The sequence below is a fragment of the Pagrus pagrus genome, assembly GCF_965226575.1.
Source record: "Pagrus pagrus genome assembly, chromosome: 22".
NCBI classification, from domain to species: domain Eukaryota; kingdom Metazoa; phylum Chordata; class Actinopteri; order Spariformes; family Sparidae; genus Pagrus; species Pagrus pagrus.
Window position 1 is genome coordinate 1,022,980 of NC_140204.1, and position 14,277 is coordinate 1,037,256.

The window sequence follows — 14,277 nt, forward strand, 5'->3', positions numbered from 1 at the left end:
CACCATCTTGTTCTCTCTGATGACTGATCACAGACTCACTGACGCCATGTCGAGCTCTGAGGATTCGTTTTCATTTCTCAGAAACTGCAGTCAGTGATTTGACAGCAGTCCTAAAAGCTGGACACGGTTCAGAAGTCATAAAGTAACTGATCTGAGATGTGTTTCTGAGCCTGTTGACGTTGGAGAGAAGTCAGACTGAACTCTGTCCTCTCTGTCTCTGAGGACAGGTGTTAGCTGTTACCTGGCAGGTAATCTGGACAGATGTGTCCTCCATGCTGCTGCTGAAATGAGAGCAGCAGCAGTTTAACAGCCAGTAAAGGTCTCCTTCCTGTCTGTGAACCACCCAGTGCCTCTGTGGTTTCCTCTACAGCAGCTTGGAGGAAACAGGCTGTTTGAAAGAGAAGAGGAGGCACGAGATGAACCTGCAGACAAAACCACACCACACACACTGAGAGAAGACAAGATCCTGGTCGGATTTTATTTGATCCGGTGAAACAAAAAAAACCTTCAATCACCAACATCATCTGTTATAAAGACACAACTCACACCAGAATCAGAACAGCTACCAGCTTTCATCTGAACCAACATGTTGACTTCTTCATACAATCCATTTCTCCACGTCGGAGACAGATTCACTAAACCTGCCACAGTTCATCCTGAATCACTGCTGCTGACATGACAGAAGTTCACAGAGAGCGAGCAGCTCCACAGGAAGAGTTCTGGTGGGGAAGCCACAGAGACGAGCCAATCAGAGGGAGAGGAGGGCGGGTCTCACAAGAAGAAGCAGCAGGATCCACAACAACAGAACCTAGAAGGTGAGCAGCTCCACAGGAAGAGTTCTGGCTCCTACGAAGGAAACGTGACTGAAGAAGAAGGAGAACACGTTGGATCAACTCAGAGGTGATGCTCTGTGGTGACAGCAGCCATGACATCATCATACTCATCAGCCAATCCCTGCTCAGCCTGGGTGGGAGGAGCCATCTCCGTGGAGACGGGCAGGTCATTTCCTGCAGGGGGAGCAAGTGAGATCATTTATCAACAACTGTCAATCATCAACTGATTGATTGATTGATTGATTGATTGTTACCTGTGGACCTGTGTCGATACAAAGACACCATGATGACAGTGGAGATGCAGAACGGACAGAACACCACCAGGTGGAGCAGCAGTCTGAACACCAGCTGGAGGGGGGTGGAGTCAGGGGGCGGGGCTGCAGATTGGGGTGCTTCTGAAGGGGTGGGTGGGGCTGATGTGGTGGGCGGGGCCTCAGCTGGCTTACCTGCAGAGAGAATCTCACCTGGTCAGGTGAACATGTGGATGAAATGAGTCCTGAGATCAAAGGGAACCTCCTGACCTGTGACGGTGATCCAGCTGGGTGGAGACTCTCCATGACCGCTGATGTTACACTTGTAGAGGCCTTCATCAGACCTGGAAACATGGTGGATGGTCATGTGACCTGTAGGCTCAGTCCTGATGAAGGAGCCATCTTTATAGAAACCAGCTGAGAGGTTGGAGGTCTTTGTTGTACAGGTCAGAGTGACATCACCTCCCTCCATCACAGGGAGGACAGGACTCTGCAGGATCACTGCTCCACCTCAACACAGAGACAAACTACAGCACTTCATCCACCTTCAGCTTCATCAGCACTGACTGCACAGCCTCATCTTACCAGAGACAGTGATGTTGATGCTGTTACTGGCTGCTCCCTCTGTGGACTCACACCAGTAGACTCCACTGTCAGATGGGAAGATGTAGCTGATGTTACAGGAGGAACCAGCTGGTTCTCCCCAGTCAGGTCCACACTGAGTCCTGGTGTCTTCAGTCGTGTTCCTCTTCACCGTCCATCCATCAGAGCTGTCGTCCTCCTCACACCTCAGAGAGACAGACTTCCAGCTGAAAGACTGAGAGCTGTCAGGACTCATCTTCAGAGAGGCTGGAGGACGACAGGAAGAGGATGTGCTGGTTCAAAAGTTTATTATATGAGCCTGTAGGAGCAGGCGGATTAAAGACAGCTGAAATTTATCGTTGAACATGTTTGATAATCATTAATCTGCATGTTCCTACAGAAGGTTCCTACACAAACACACACAAGAAGTTTCCTCACCTTGGTGTGTGGAGCCGCTCAGCAGGGACGTCACAACTAAAGACAGAAGACACTCAGGTTGGTTTGAGAGGACACACAGAGGAGGACAGTCGTCTCAGAGACACATCAGCTGATGTTGTTTTTAGAGCAACAGTGTGAAAAGTGACGTCCTGTCAGAGTAACATGGACACTAACGTCTGTTCGTGCTCCAGAAAACAAAGTGTGTGTTTCCTCCAGCTGAAGTTTGAGTGGACTTACAGAGCAGACGCAGCAGACATGTTTCCTCCATCCTCACGTGATGCCTTCACTGACAGTTGTGTCTCAAAGCGACCGCTTGTCTCTCCACCAGATGTGAGTTTGAAGCTAATGAGCTGACTCGATGATGATCGTCAGTATAACAGCTGGATCTTCCTGGAGGTGACAGGAGGAAGCTGGTTTTGAACCTGCGTGTCTGAGTCTGTCTGACTCACTCGCTCTGCTCCAACCACTGAACTGTGGTCAGGAAGAGGCTGAACTACAGCGAGTGGCTGCACGCCGTCACACAGCACATCAGTCTGAGGCCAGGTGATGCCCTCACTGCACCTGAACACATGAACTACTGGCTGACTGAGTTTCTTGTCTTTGAGCCTGAGAGGAGTTGATCTGTTCTGTTCAGGCCTTCTTCTCCACGCTACCTCCCACCAGTCCAGTCCACCACCTCGGGTCTGTTAGTCGCCTCCAGAACGGCCCACAAAGGCGTCTTCAGATATAAAGTCATCAGGATGACTTCATCTGTGTGCGACTTCTACAAGTGTCTGATAATAGATCTGTGTTACGATGTGACGACTCAGGTTGAGGTTGAAATCATCCACCTTCAACCAGAACCTGCAGGTCCACAGGGAGGTGTTTTGGGTTCTCTCATTTATTTTATTTGTTTTATCACTAAAGGACTTGAAGTTTTATTTGTTGGTGACTCACAGGACTTTCCTGCACCCCCAACATCACCGCGGTGGCCCGATCCTGCAGATTTGCCCTCTACAACATCCGCAGGATCCGGTCCTTCCTCACAAAGGAAGCAACGCAACTCCTGGTTCAATCGCTGGTCATCTCCCACCTCGACTACTGCAACTCTCTCTTGGCTGGACTCCAGCCTCTGCGACTAAACCGTTGCAACGTATCCAGAACGCTGCAGCACGCCTTGTTTTCAATCTACCCAAACTCTCCCATGTGACCCCCCTCCTCCGTGACCTCCACTGGTTTCCGGTTGCGGCCCGCATCAGATTCAAGACGATGGTGCTGGCCTTCAAGGCCGTCAGCCGAACTGCACCCATCCACCTCCAAACACTGATCAGACCACACACCCCAGCGCGAGCACTTCGCTCTACTACATCAGCTGGTTGGCTGGTACCGCCATCGCTGAGAGCAAACAAAGACCGCCCAGCGAAATCCCGACTCTTCTCTGTTCTGGCACCTCAGTGGTGGAACGAACTGCAGAGTCACTCGCCATCTTTCGCAAAAGACTCAAGACTCACTTGTTCAGACTTCACCTCGACCCTGCATAGCACCAACACCCACCCCAAAAAAAGTACTTCTATGCACTTGTATGTTCCTGCCTTCAGCACTTACATCATAGCACTTATGAAAGGTATCCTTGTTAAATAGCAGCTACTTTGCTCTGATGAGGGCTTGAATATTGTTTCTATCTTTTCTACTTTATCAACGGTGATATGTCGTGTTTTCTTTCTTGTGACAAATGTACTTATTATAAGTCGCTTTGGACAAAAGCGTCTGCTAAATGCCCTGAATGTAAATGTAAATGTGAAATGAATCTGAGATGAGAACACATTGCATCAGTTCAGGAGGGATGTATCAGTCCCCATGAAACAGCTCATATTGAGCTAGTTGCTTTTGTTTCCTGTAAAAAGAGGCAACATCCAACAGCACAGTCTGTACGTTACACCCCGACCCGTAACCGCAGAGTCGCCGCTGACTCTCTGAACTGGCAGCTCCCACTGATGGACCCAGTCGGACCAGGGCAGAAAAACACCGCCTGCTACAGGACGAGGCTAGTTTGATATCTTCTATTCCAGAAGGAGCCACAGTAACGAACACATCCCCCTCAGGGATCAACAAACGGCAGCTAGCTACTTTTAGCAGCAGTTAGCGCTTACTTTAGCATCAAAGCTAACAGTATTTGTCAACCACGATATTCAATAAGTCGCCCCAACACTGTAACTGTCCTTGTCGTGGTTCTCGGAGGGTTCGGGTTAACTTAACCCCGTCTACCCAACATGTTAACATCGTCTGACTGCTGATGAAGAAACACCTCCAGAACACAGAACCTTCAGAGAGCAGGTTCATGACCGGGTTCATCAACACTGTGCAGTCTGGCTGCAGTCTCGTCAGTCTCATCAGTCAGACCTGCCTCCTGATCAAGATATCATCAACCTGTGAATCACTTGGGGGAAGCAGTCGGTCATGAAGCTCCTCTCTGATGTGTTCTTCCATCTTCTGGAGGTGTTTCTCCATCAGAAGTCAGACGACGTAGATGTGTTGGGTTTAATGTCTCCAGCATGTCCCACAGACTTTAATACAGCTGTCAACAGTCCCACACGAAGCACTCAGTAACATCTCCTTCCATCCTTCAGGTTTCCTGTTTGTTCTCTGTCTGAGATGCATGCTGGGTAAATCACACTTTGGACTCAGGCGTCATGTCAGTGCAGTCAGACAGCCAGCAGGTGGCAGCACAGCAGCGTCACAGTGTTTCACTGATGATGAGCTTCAGGCTGAACTTTGACCCACAGAGAAACACAGCTGAACAGAAGAGCTGCAGGAACATCAGCACTGTTTCACTGCTCATGTGGAGACAGGAAGAGCATGTTTGATTTGTCCTGTCTCTCTTTGTTTGGCAGGCTTCTGATTGGCTGTCGTGGCCTGATGGTGCAGGTTTATACCGGCTCCCCTAACCCATGTCCGTGTGGACGAGGCCTGAGAAACACGACATCGTGCAGTAATAAGTCCTGAGTTCATCATTTACATGTGAAAAGCTGCTTCGCTGCGTCTGTGAGCCTCTTTATCTAAAGCTAAAACCTGTCAGGTCACATTCAGGTGCTGCTGGGAAAACACTCAGAGCTGATCTACACCTGAAAACACCTTTACAATGCAAACACAACATTAACACACACAGGACCACACTTCTCCACACAGTGACGTCTTCAGTGTTCGCTGCACTAGTTTGTGGAGACATTTAGTCTTTGAATGAAATGAGACGCAGCACAGGAAGCAGTTTATGATGTATTGTTGTAAAGTTCAGAGCAAAGAAGAGTCTGGCTGCTCTATTTAACACGATGATGACGGACCAGGTGGAGCAAAGACAAGTCCCGTGATGCTCCTCTTCACGCTTCAGTCTCCACTGTGGACTCATAAAGGAGCATTTTGTCTCATATTCATTCAAAACTCTGACAGTTTGATCAAAGCAGCAGGTGAACATGTGACATATAAACCAGTGTTTCACTGCTAACAATGACTTCTGTGTTCAGGTGAATGACACCTGGATCAACAGTTCATGTACAATTTGTTATAAAAATATCAGAAGCTTGAGACTGACAGGAACACAGACATGTTGTTAATATAAGATCAACTTTATTGATTATGCATCAGTGAGATTAAGTTGTAACAAGAAACAATGAACTCACACAAACACCAAAAGTACAACAATAGAGAAGCAAATCATTAAATGAAATCCTGAGACTTTTTGTCAAATTTATAAGTAACTGAAAAAACCTTCCTCAAACATTAAAACAGTAAAAATGGATCCTTCCACTCTGTCTTGGTGAATTATATTGAAACAAGTCGAAATGATCTAAATTGTCTTTGTCACATTTTTCTGTTGCTTCATTTTGAATAAATCACGGTAATAAATAATAAATATGGTGCCAACATCTCATTTAATACACTGTAAAAACATCAGTGTATATTCTTTTACAGAAATAACATCACAAACTGTTAGAAACCTCCATGATCAGCAAACAAAACTAAATTCACCATCACAATAAAACCTCTTCTAGTATGTTCATACAAGACTGAGCCAATCAGGAGCATCAGAGTGGAGGCTGCAGCTCCTTCTCCTCCTTCATAGTAAAAAGTCAAAAGTGCTGATAAACTCTCAAAGTGCCCTCAAACCCTCCACCTCACTAAGGCAGCAGTTCATAGGGGAAATGTTGGTCGGCACCGATGAACCGGATCATCACGGTGGAGAGTCTCAGACAGACTGACACTGAACCTCGACAGGTTCTGGGGATACGTGCGGTTTTTCATCAGCAGCAGGCTGCTCTGGATTCTTCTTCATCAGTCTTTTATAAACCAGGAAGACGATTAAACCCAACACAGGAACAGCCATCAGACCCATTAGCCCAGAACCACGATGCAGGTTCCCTCCCTCCTCGGTGTGTCCAGCTTTGGGACCTGCAGAGCAGAAGGAGGTGTCAGCAGGTAGCACGTCAGACATCATGTCCTGCACTCTGGTCACACGACTCAGACCAGCTGGAGTCGGGCGCACACACAGCTTCATAGACCTGAAGACCAGTTTCAGTTTACAGAGACACACTGAACTCTACAACTCACCTGAGTCTGTAACTGTCAGGCTGATGTTGCTGATGGAGACAAGAGCTCCGTTCTTCAGTCCGATTACACACTCGTATGTTCCAGAGTCGTTGACGGTGACGTTCTTCAGATTCACAGCAAAGTTTCCATCTATAAACGTGTAGTTCACTCGACCACGAAAAGACGGATGCTGGTTGGATTCGTATGAGTGGTTATTTCTGAGGACGATGACATCACCCACTGACTGGTGTCTCCACGCCATCACTGCGATGTTACTGGGAACCAGACACTGAAGAGCGACACCGTCTCCAGGCTTCTTCTGTATGTCTGAACAAAACCAGCAGATAACAGACGGCGTTAAAACAGTTCAGACATCATCTGAAACATACCAACACAGAAGAACCGACTGTGCTCAGACTGAGAAGTGATTTAAACATCACCAGATGAACTAAACTGTGATAGACAGATTACACTGTTACGTAGCGATGACACTGAACGTGATGGTCGTCACTCAGACGTCTGTCAGACAGCCTCAGTTCAGGCGACTGTCTGTAAACCACTTTCATCTAAAGGAAATGGTCCAGATTTTGTTTCTGCTTCTGCAGGATGTTGATCATGAAGACAACAGTGATGACAACGAGACATCGAGACAAATCATGAACGTCACTACAACCTCTGATTTAGACCGACAGCAGCTGGAACGAGGCTACAACATCAAATATGTGTCGTGGGTTTGATTATGAGCTCGTCTGTAGGTGGAAAGAGACGATATTGATCAGTTTAATTTATGTTTCATGTGAAATGTCTTCAATATGGAACAAGAAGCTTGAGGACCTGCTGATGGACCTTCTATGTGTTAATGTCCAATAAGAACATCTAGACCACACTAAATGTTCTTGTTGGACTTGTGGCACAAAGCGAACAGACTAAAGGAATCAACTCGATGCTCCACACAGTCAGAGTGTTACTGGCTGTGCTGGTGTAACTGGGACAGCAGCAGGTTCCCAGTTGGAGAGTTGCTGGTTTGAACCCTGTTCTCCTTCATTTGACAAATGATCTTGGCTTTGTGTTTAATGTTTATTTGCTATATAGACGCCTTTTACTCACTACAGCGTCCACTTGATGAAGCCACGCACACGTACACATAAGAGGCGCGCAGACGGCAGCTTCACGTACAGTAAACTGTTAGACGTTAGCTTCTTGCTGGTCCTCTCCCTCACATCTCATTCACCTTCCTGTAGTTGTTTTCTGCAGAAAGACCTGACGTCCATAACAGAAGATGTTAACAAGCCCACTAAAATACTGAGATATAAAACAGTCTTACTAAATCTTAAAGACGACTTGTTCACCATTCGTCTGCCATTTATTCTAATCCATCGTTTCACTGCTCCGCTTCGTTCAAACGGATCGAAGTCAGAAGAACAGGAGCTGTGACCTGAGCCGCAGGTCGACTCCTTCCTTCCTCTCTCTCTCACATTCCTGATGGCCGCTCCCTTCTTTCAGTTCGACCAACCAGATTTCACCACGATCTCTGTGAGTCGATCTGAGCCAATCGTTTCTGTCCACCTGTCCTCGTCTCTGCTGCGTCAGCTGCCACGTCAGTGACCCTCCTCCATCTTTTGTTCACCTGAAGCCGCTCCCCACGTCTAATCGCCCAGGTGTTCACATTCCTACACTTTCCTGTCACACTACCTTCATGTGCTCTAACTCAAGTCTCTCCTCATTGAAACATTCGTGTTAGTGAAACGTAGTGACTTTAATGTGACCGTGGATCTGTCAGTTATTCACTGATGGAACAAAGACGTGTTGTTACCTCATTAATAATCTTCTACAGAGCGACACAGAGCTCCTTTAAGAAGACGAACCTTCACATGAAACCACTTCTGTCTGATTTAACCTACAAATGAACAAACTTTGTTAAGATAATCACACGATCATGTGTTTTGTGACACGTTAACGTTGTAACCGCAGTTTAGACGTTCAGAGTGAAAATCATGTTTCAACTAAAAATCCACGAAAAAGATCAAAATAATCACGAGAGTGAAAAATGTGTTGTTAAAATGATCCACATGGTGATCAGTGTTGATCTGTGTGGAGACACAACCCTGCTGCTGACACATTATATTAAATATAATTCATATAATATATAATATAAGTGGATAAATAAGACATCTTACCTCCAGACGCAGAGAGGACGGCGGCACTAAGCACCAGGAAGGACAAACCCAACATTGTTCCCATTGCTGAGTCGCGCAAACTGAAGCTTTGGGCTCAGATTGGTCGCCATCTTGTGCTCTTGTTCTTCGGTTTAGAAGCCGAAAAATCAGAGAAGTCGGAATAACGACTCGAGTCCGCGCGCTATACCGACTGACGAGTCTCCCCAAGATTTACCTCACCTGTCTGTGCCGGGAGTGTAGCTGTAGCCTCGCCTCACCTGTCAGCACAGAGAGGGCGAGGCTACAGCTACACTCCCGGCACAGACAGGCCAGTCTCCGTGAGGCTGACGGAGTCTCCCCAAGTTTCACCTCACCTGTCTGTGCCGAGTGTGTAGCTGTGGTCTCGCCCCCTCTGTGCTGACAGGTGAGAGTCTCCCCAAGTTTCACCTCACCTGTCTGTGACGAGTGTGTAGCTGTAGCCTCGCCCTCTCTGTGCTGACAGGTGAGGCGGGGCTACAGCTACACACTCGTCACAGACAGGTGAGGTGAAACTTGGGGAGACTCGTCAGTCGGTATAGCGCGCGGACTCGAGTCGTTATTCCGACTTCTCTGATTTTTCGGCTTCTAAACCGAAGAACAAGAGCACAAGATGGCGACCAATCTGAGCCCAAAGCTTCAGTTTGCGCGACTCAGCAATGGGAACAATGTTGGGTTTGTCCTTCCTGGTGCTTAGTGCCGCCGTCCTCTCTGCGTCTGGAGGTGAGATGTCTTATTTATCCACTTATATTATATATTATATGAATTATATTTAATATAATGTGTCAGCAGCAGGGTTGTGTCTCCACACAGATCAACACTGATCACCATGTGGATCATTTTAACAACACATTTTTCACTCTCGTGATTATTTTGATCTTTTTCGTGGATTTTTAGTTGAAACATGATTTTCACTCTGAACGTCTAAACTGCGGTTACAACGTTAACGTGTCACAAAACACATGATCGTGTGATTATCTTAACAAAGTTTGTTCATTTGTAGGTTAAATCAGACAGAAGTGGTTTCATGTGAAGGTTCGTCGTCTTAAAGGAGCTCTGTGTCGCTCTGTAGAAGATTATTAATGAGGTAACAACACGTCTTTGTTCCATCAGTGAATAACTGACAGATCCACGGTCACATTAAAGTCACTACGTTTCACTAACACGAATGTTTCAATGAGGAGAGACTTGAGTTAGAGCAGATGAAGGTAGTGTGACAGGAAAGTGTAGGAATGTGAACACCTGGGCGATTAGACGTGGGGAGCGGCTTCAGGTGAACAAAAGATGGAGGAGGGTCACTGACGTGGCAGCTGACGCAGCAGAGACGAGGACAGGTGGACAGAAACGATTGGCTCAGATCGACTCACAGAGATCGTGGTGAAATCTGGTTGGTCGAACTGAAAGAAGGGAGCGGCCATCAGGAATGTGAGAGAGAGAGGAAGGAAGGAGTCGACCTGCGGCTCAGGTTACAGCTCCTGTTCTTCTGACTTCGATCCGTTTGAACGAAGCGGAGCAGTGAAACGATGGATTAGAATAAATGGCAGACGAATGGTGAACAAGTCGTCTTTAAGATTTAGTAAGACTGTTTTATATCTCAGTATTTTAGTGGGCTTGTTAACATCTTCTGTTATGGACGTCAGGTCTTTCTGCAGAAAACGACTACAGGAAGGTGAATGAGATGTGAGGGAGAGGACCAGCAAGAAGCTAACGTCTAACAGTTTACTGTACGTGAAGCTGCCGTCTGCGCGCCTCTTATGTGTACGTGTGCGTGGCTTCATCAAGTGGACGCTGTAGTGAGTAAAAGGCGTCTATATAGCAAATAAACATTAAACACAAAGCCAAGATCATTTGTCAAATGAAGGAGAACAGGGTTCAAACCAGCAACTCTCCAACTGGGAACCTGCTGCTGTCCCAGTTACACCAGCACAGCCAGTAACACTCTGACTGTGTGGAGCATCGAGTTGATTCCTTTAGTCTGTTCGCTTTGTGCCACAAGTCCAACAAGAACATTTAGTGTGGTCTAGATGTTGTTATTGGACATTAACACATAGAAGGTCCATCAGCAGGTCCTCAAGCTTCTTGTTCCATATTGAAGACATTTCACATGAAACATAAATTAAACTGATCAATATCGTCTCTTTCCACCTACAGACGAGCTCATAATCAAACCCACGACACATATTTGATGTTGTAACCTCGTTCCAGCTGCTGTCGGTCTAAATCAGAGGTTGTAGTGACGTTCATGATTTGTCTCGATGTCTCGTTGTCATCACTGTTGTCTTCATGATCAACATCCTGCAGAAGCAGAAACAAAATCTGGACCATTTCCTTTAGATGAAAGTGGTTTACAGACAGTCGCCTGAACTGAGGCTGTCTGACAGACGTCTGAGTGACGACCATCACGTTCAGTGTCATCGCTACGTAACAGTGTAATCTGTCTATCACAGTTTAGTTCATCTGGTGATGTTTAAATCACTTCTCAGTCTGAGCACAGTCGGTTCTTCTGTGTTGGTATGTTTCAGATGATGTCTGAACTGTTTTAACGCCGTCTGTTATCTGCTGGTTTTGTTCAGACATACAGAAGAAGCCTGGAGACGGTGTCGCTCTTCAGTGTCTGGTTCCCAGTAACATCGCAGTGATGGCGTGGAGACACCAGTCAGTGGGTGATGTCATCGTCCTCAGAAATAACCACTCATACGAATCCAACCAGCATCCGTCTTTTCGTGGTCGAGTGAACTACACGTTTATAGATGGAAACTTTGCTGTGAATCTGAAGAACGTCACCGTCAACGACTCTGGAACATACGAGTGTGTAATCGGACTGAAGAACGGAGCTCTTGTCTCCATCAGCAACATCAGCCTGACAGTTACAGACTCAGGTGAGTTGTAGAGTTCAGTGTGTCTCTGTAAACTGAAACTGGTCTTCAGGTCTATGAAGCTGTGTGTGCGCCCGACTCCAGCTGGTCTGAGTCGTGTGACCAGAGTGCAGGACATGATGTCTGACGTGCTACCTGCTGACACCTCCTTCTGCTCTGCAGGTCCCAAAGCTGGACACACCGAGGAGGGAGGGAACCTGCATCGTGGTTCTGGGCTAATGGGTCTGATGGCTGTTCCTGTGTTGGGTTTAATCGTCTTCCTGGTTTATAAAAGACTGATGAAGAAGAATCCAGAGCAGCCTGCTGCTGATGAAAAACCGCACGTATCCCCAGAACCTGTCGAGGTTCAGTGTCAGTCTGTCTGAGACTCTCCACCGTGATGATCCGGTTCATCGGTGCCGACCAACATTTCCCCTATGAACTGCTGCCTTAGTGAGGTGGAGGGTTTGAGGGCACTTTGAGAGTTTATCAGCACTTTTGACTTTTTACTATGAAGGAGGAGAAGGAGCTGCAGCCTCCACTCTGATGCTCCTGATTGGCTCAGTCTTGTATGAACATACTAGAAGAGGTTTTATTGTGATGGTGAATTTAGTTTTGTTTGCTGATCATGGAGGTTTCTAACAGTTTGTGATGTTATTTCTGTAAAAGAATATACACTGATGTTTTTACAGTGTATTAAATGAGATGTTGGCACCATATTTATTATTTATTACCGTGATTTATTCAAAATGAAGCAACAGAAAAATGTGACAAAGACAATTTAGATCATTTCGACTTGTTTCAATATAATTCACCAAGACAGAGTGGAAGGATCCATTTTTACTGTTTTAATGTTTGAGGAAGGTTTTTTCAGTTACTTATAAATTTGACAAAAAGTCTCAGGATTTCATTTAATGATTTGCTTCTCTATTGTTGTACTTTTGGTGTTTGTGTGAGTTCATTGTTTCTTGTTACAACTTAATCTCACTGATGCATAATCAATAAAGTTGATCTTATATTAACAACATGTCTGTGTTCCTGTCAGTCTCAAGCTTCTGATATTTTTATAACAAATTGTACATGAACTGTTGATCCAGGTGTCATTCACCTGAACACAGAAGTCATTGTTAGCAGTGAAACACTGGTTTATATGTCACATGTTCACCTGCTGCTTTGATCAAACTGTCAGAGTTTTGAATGAATATGAGACAAAATGCTCCTTTATGAGTCCACAGTGGAGACTGAAGCGTGAAGAGGAGCATCACGGGACTTGTCTTTGCTCCACCTGGTCCGTCATCATCGTGTTAAATAGAGCAGCCAGACTCTTCTTTGCTCTGAACTTTACAACAATACATCATAAACTGCTTCCTGTGCTGCGTCTCATTTCATTCAAAGACTAAATGTCTCCACAAACTAGTGCAGCGAACACTGAAGACGTCACTGTGTGGAGAAGTGTGGTCCTGTGTGTGTTAATGTTGTGTTTGCATTGTAAAGGTGTTTTCAGGTGTAGATCAGCTCTGAGTGTTTTCCCAGCAGCACCTGAATGTGACCTGACAGGTTTTAGCTTTAGATAAAGAGGCTCACAGACGCAGCGAAGCAGCTTTTCACATGTAAATGATGAACTCAGGACTTATTACTGCACGATGTCGTGTTTCTCAGGCCTCGTCCACACGGACATGGGTTAGGGGAGCCGGTATAAACCTGCACCATCAGGCCACGACAGCCAATCAGAAGCCTGCCAAACAAAGAGAGACAGGACAAATCAAACATGCTCTTCCTGTCTCCACATGAGCAGTGAAACAGTGCTGATGTTCCTGCAGCTCTTCTGTTCAGCTGTGTTTCTCTGTGGGTCAAAGTTCAGCCTGAAGCTCATCATCAGTGAAACACTGTGACGCTGCTGTGCTGCCACCTGCTGGCTGTCTGACTGCACTGACATGACGCCTGAGTCCAAAGTGTGATTTACCCAGCATGCATCTCAGACAGAGAACAAACAGGAAACCTGAAGGATGGAAGGAGATGTTACTGAGTGCTTCGTGTGGGACTGTTGACAGCTGTATTAAAGTCTGTGGGACATGCTGGAGACATTAAACCCAACACATCTACGTCGTCTGACTTCTGATGGAGAAACACCTCCAGAAGATGAAAGAGCACATCAGAGAGGAGCTTCATGACCGACTGCTTCCCCCAAGTGATTCACAGGTTGATGATATCTTGATCAGGAGGCAGGTCTGACTGATGAGACTGACGAGACTGCAGCCAGACTGCACAGTGTTGATGAACCCGGTCATGAACCTGCTCTCTGAAGGTTCTGTGTTCTGGAGGTGTTTCTTCATCAGCAGTCAGACGATGTTAACATGTTGGGTAGACGGGGTTAAGTTATCCCGAACCCTCCGAGAACCACGACAAGGACAGTTACAGTGTTGGGGCGACTTATTGAATATCGTGGTTGACAAATACTGTTAGCTTTGATGCTAAAGTAAGCGCTAACTGCTGCTAAAAGTAGTTAGCTGCCGTTTGTTGATCCCTGAGGGGGATGTGTTCGTTACTGTGGCTCCTTCTGGAATAG

The 14,277-nt window shown here is 46.3% G+C and overlaps 3 protein-coding genes across 3 annotated transcripts; 1 reads left to right on the top strand and 2 right to left on the bottom strand.

Annotated features, from left to right (window-relative positions):
- Positions 1 to 477: 477 nt before the first annotated feature.
- Positions 478 to 2,372, bottom strand: LOC311251791 (uncharacterized protein; the record flags this gene model as incomplete). The annotated part of the gene is made up of 6 exons (XM_084344434.1): positions 478 to 1,007; positions 1,088 to 1,279; positions 1,355 to 1,594; positions 1,670 to 1,933; positions 2,105 to 2,140; positions 2,342 to 2,372. 6 exons carry the CDS (start codon positions 2,370 to 2,372, stop codon positions 895 to 897), a joined length of 876 nt encoding a protein of 291 aa, XP_084200560.1. The 3' UTR covers positions 478 to 894.
- Positions 2,373 to 5,682: 3,310 nt separating this feature from the next.
- On the bottom strand, positions 5,683 to 9,107 carry LOC311251756 (uncharacterized protein). The gene is made up of 3 exons (XM_084344395.1): positions 8,842 to 9,107; positions 6,686 to 6,991; positions 5,683 to 6,526 (listed from the first exon to the last, which is right to left on the bottom strand). Exons 1-3 carry the CDS (start codon positions 8,903 to 8,905, stop codon positions 6,324 to 6,326), a joined length of 573 nt encoding a protein of 190 aa, XP_084200521.1. The 5' UTR covers positions 8,906 to 9,107; the 3' UTR covers positions 5,683 to 6,323.
- A 254-nt stretch (positions 9,108 to 9,361) lies between these two features.
- On the top strand, positions 9,362 to 12,738 carry LOC311251178 (uncharacterized protein). The gene is made up of 3 exons (XM_084343519.1): positions 9,362 to 9,579; positions 11,430 to 11,735; positions 11,895 to 12,738. The coding sequence occupies exons 1-3, from the start codon at positions 9,516 to 9,518 to the stop codon at positions 12,095 to 12,097; spliced, it is 573 nt and encodes a 190-aa protein (XP_084199645.1). The 5' UTR covers positions 9,362 to 9,515; the 3' UTR covers positions 12,098 to 12,738.
- The last annotated feature ends 1,539 nt before the right edge of the window (positions 12,739 to 14,277 follow it).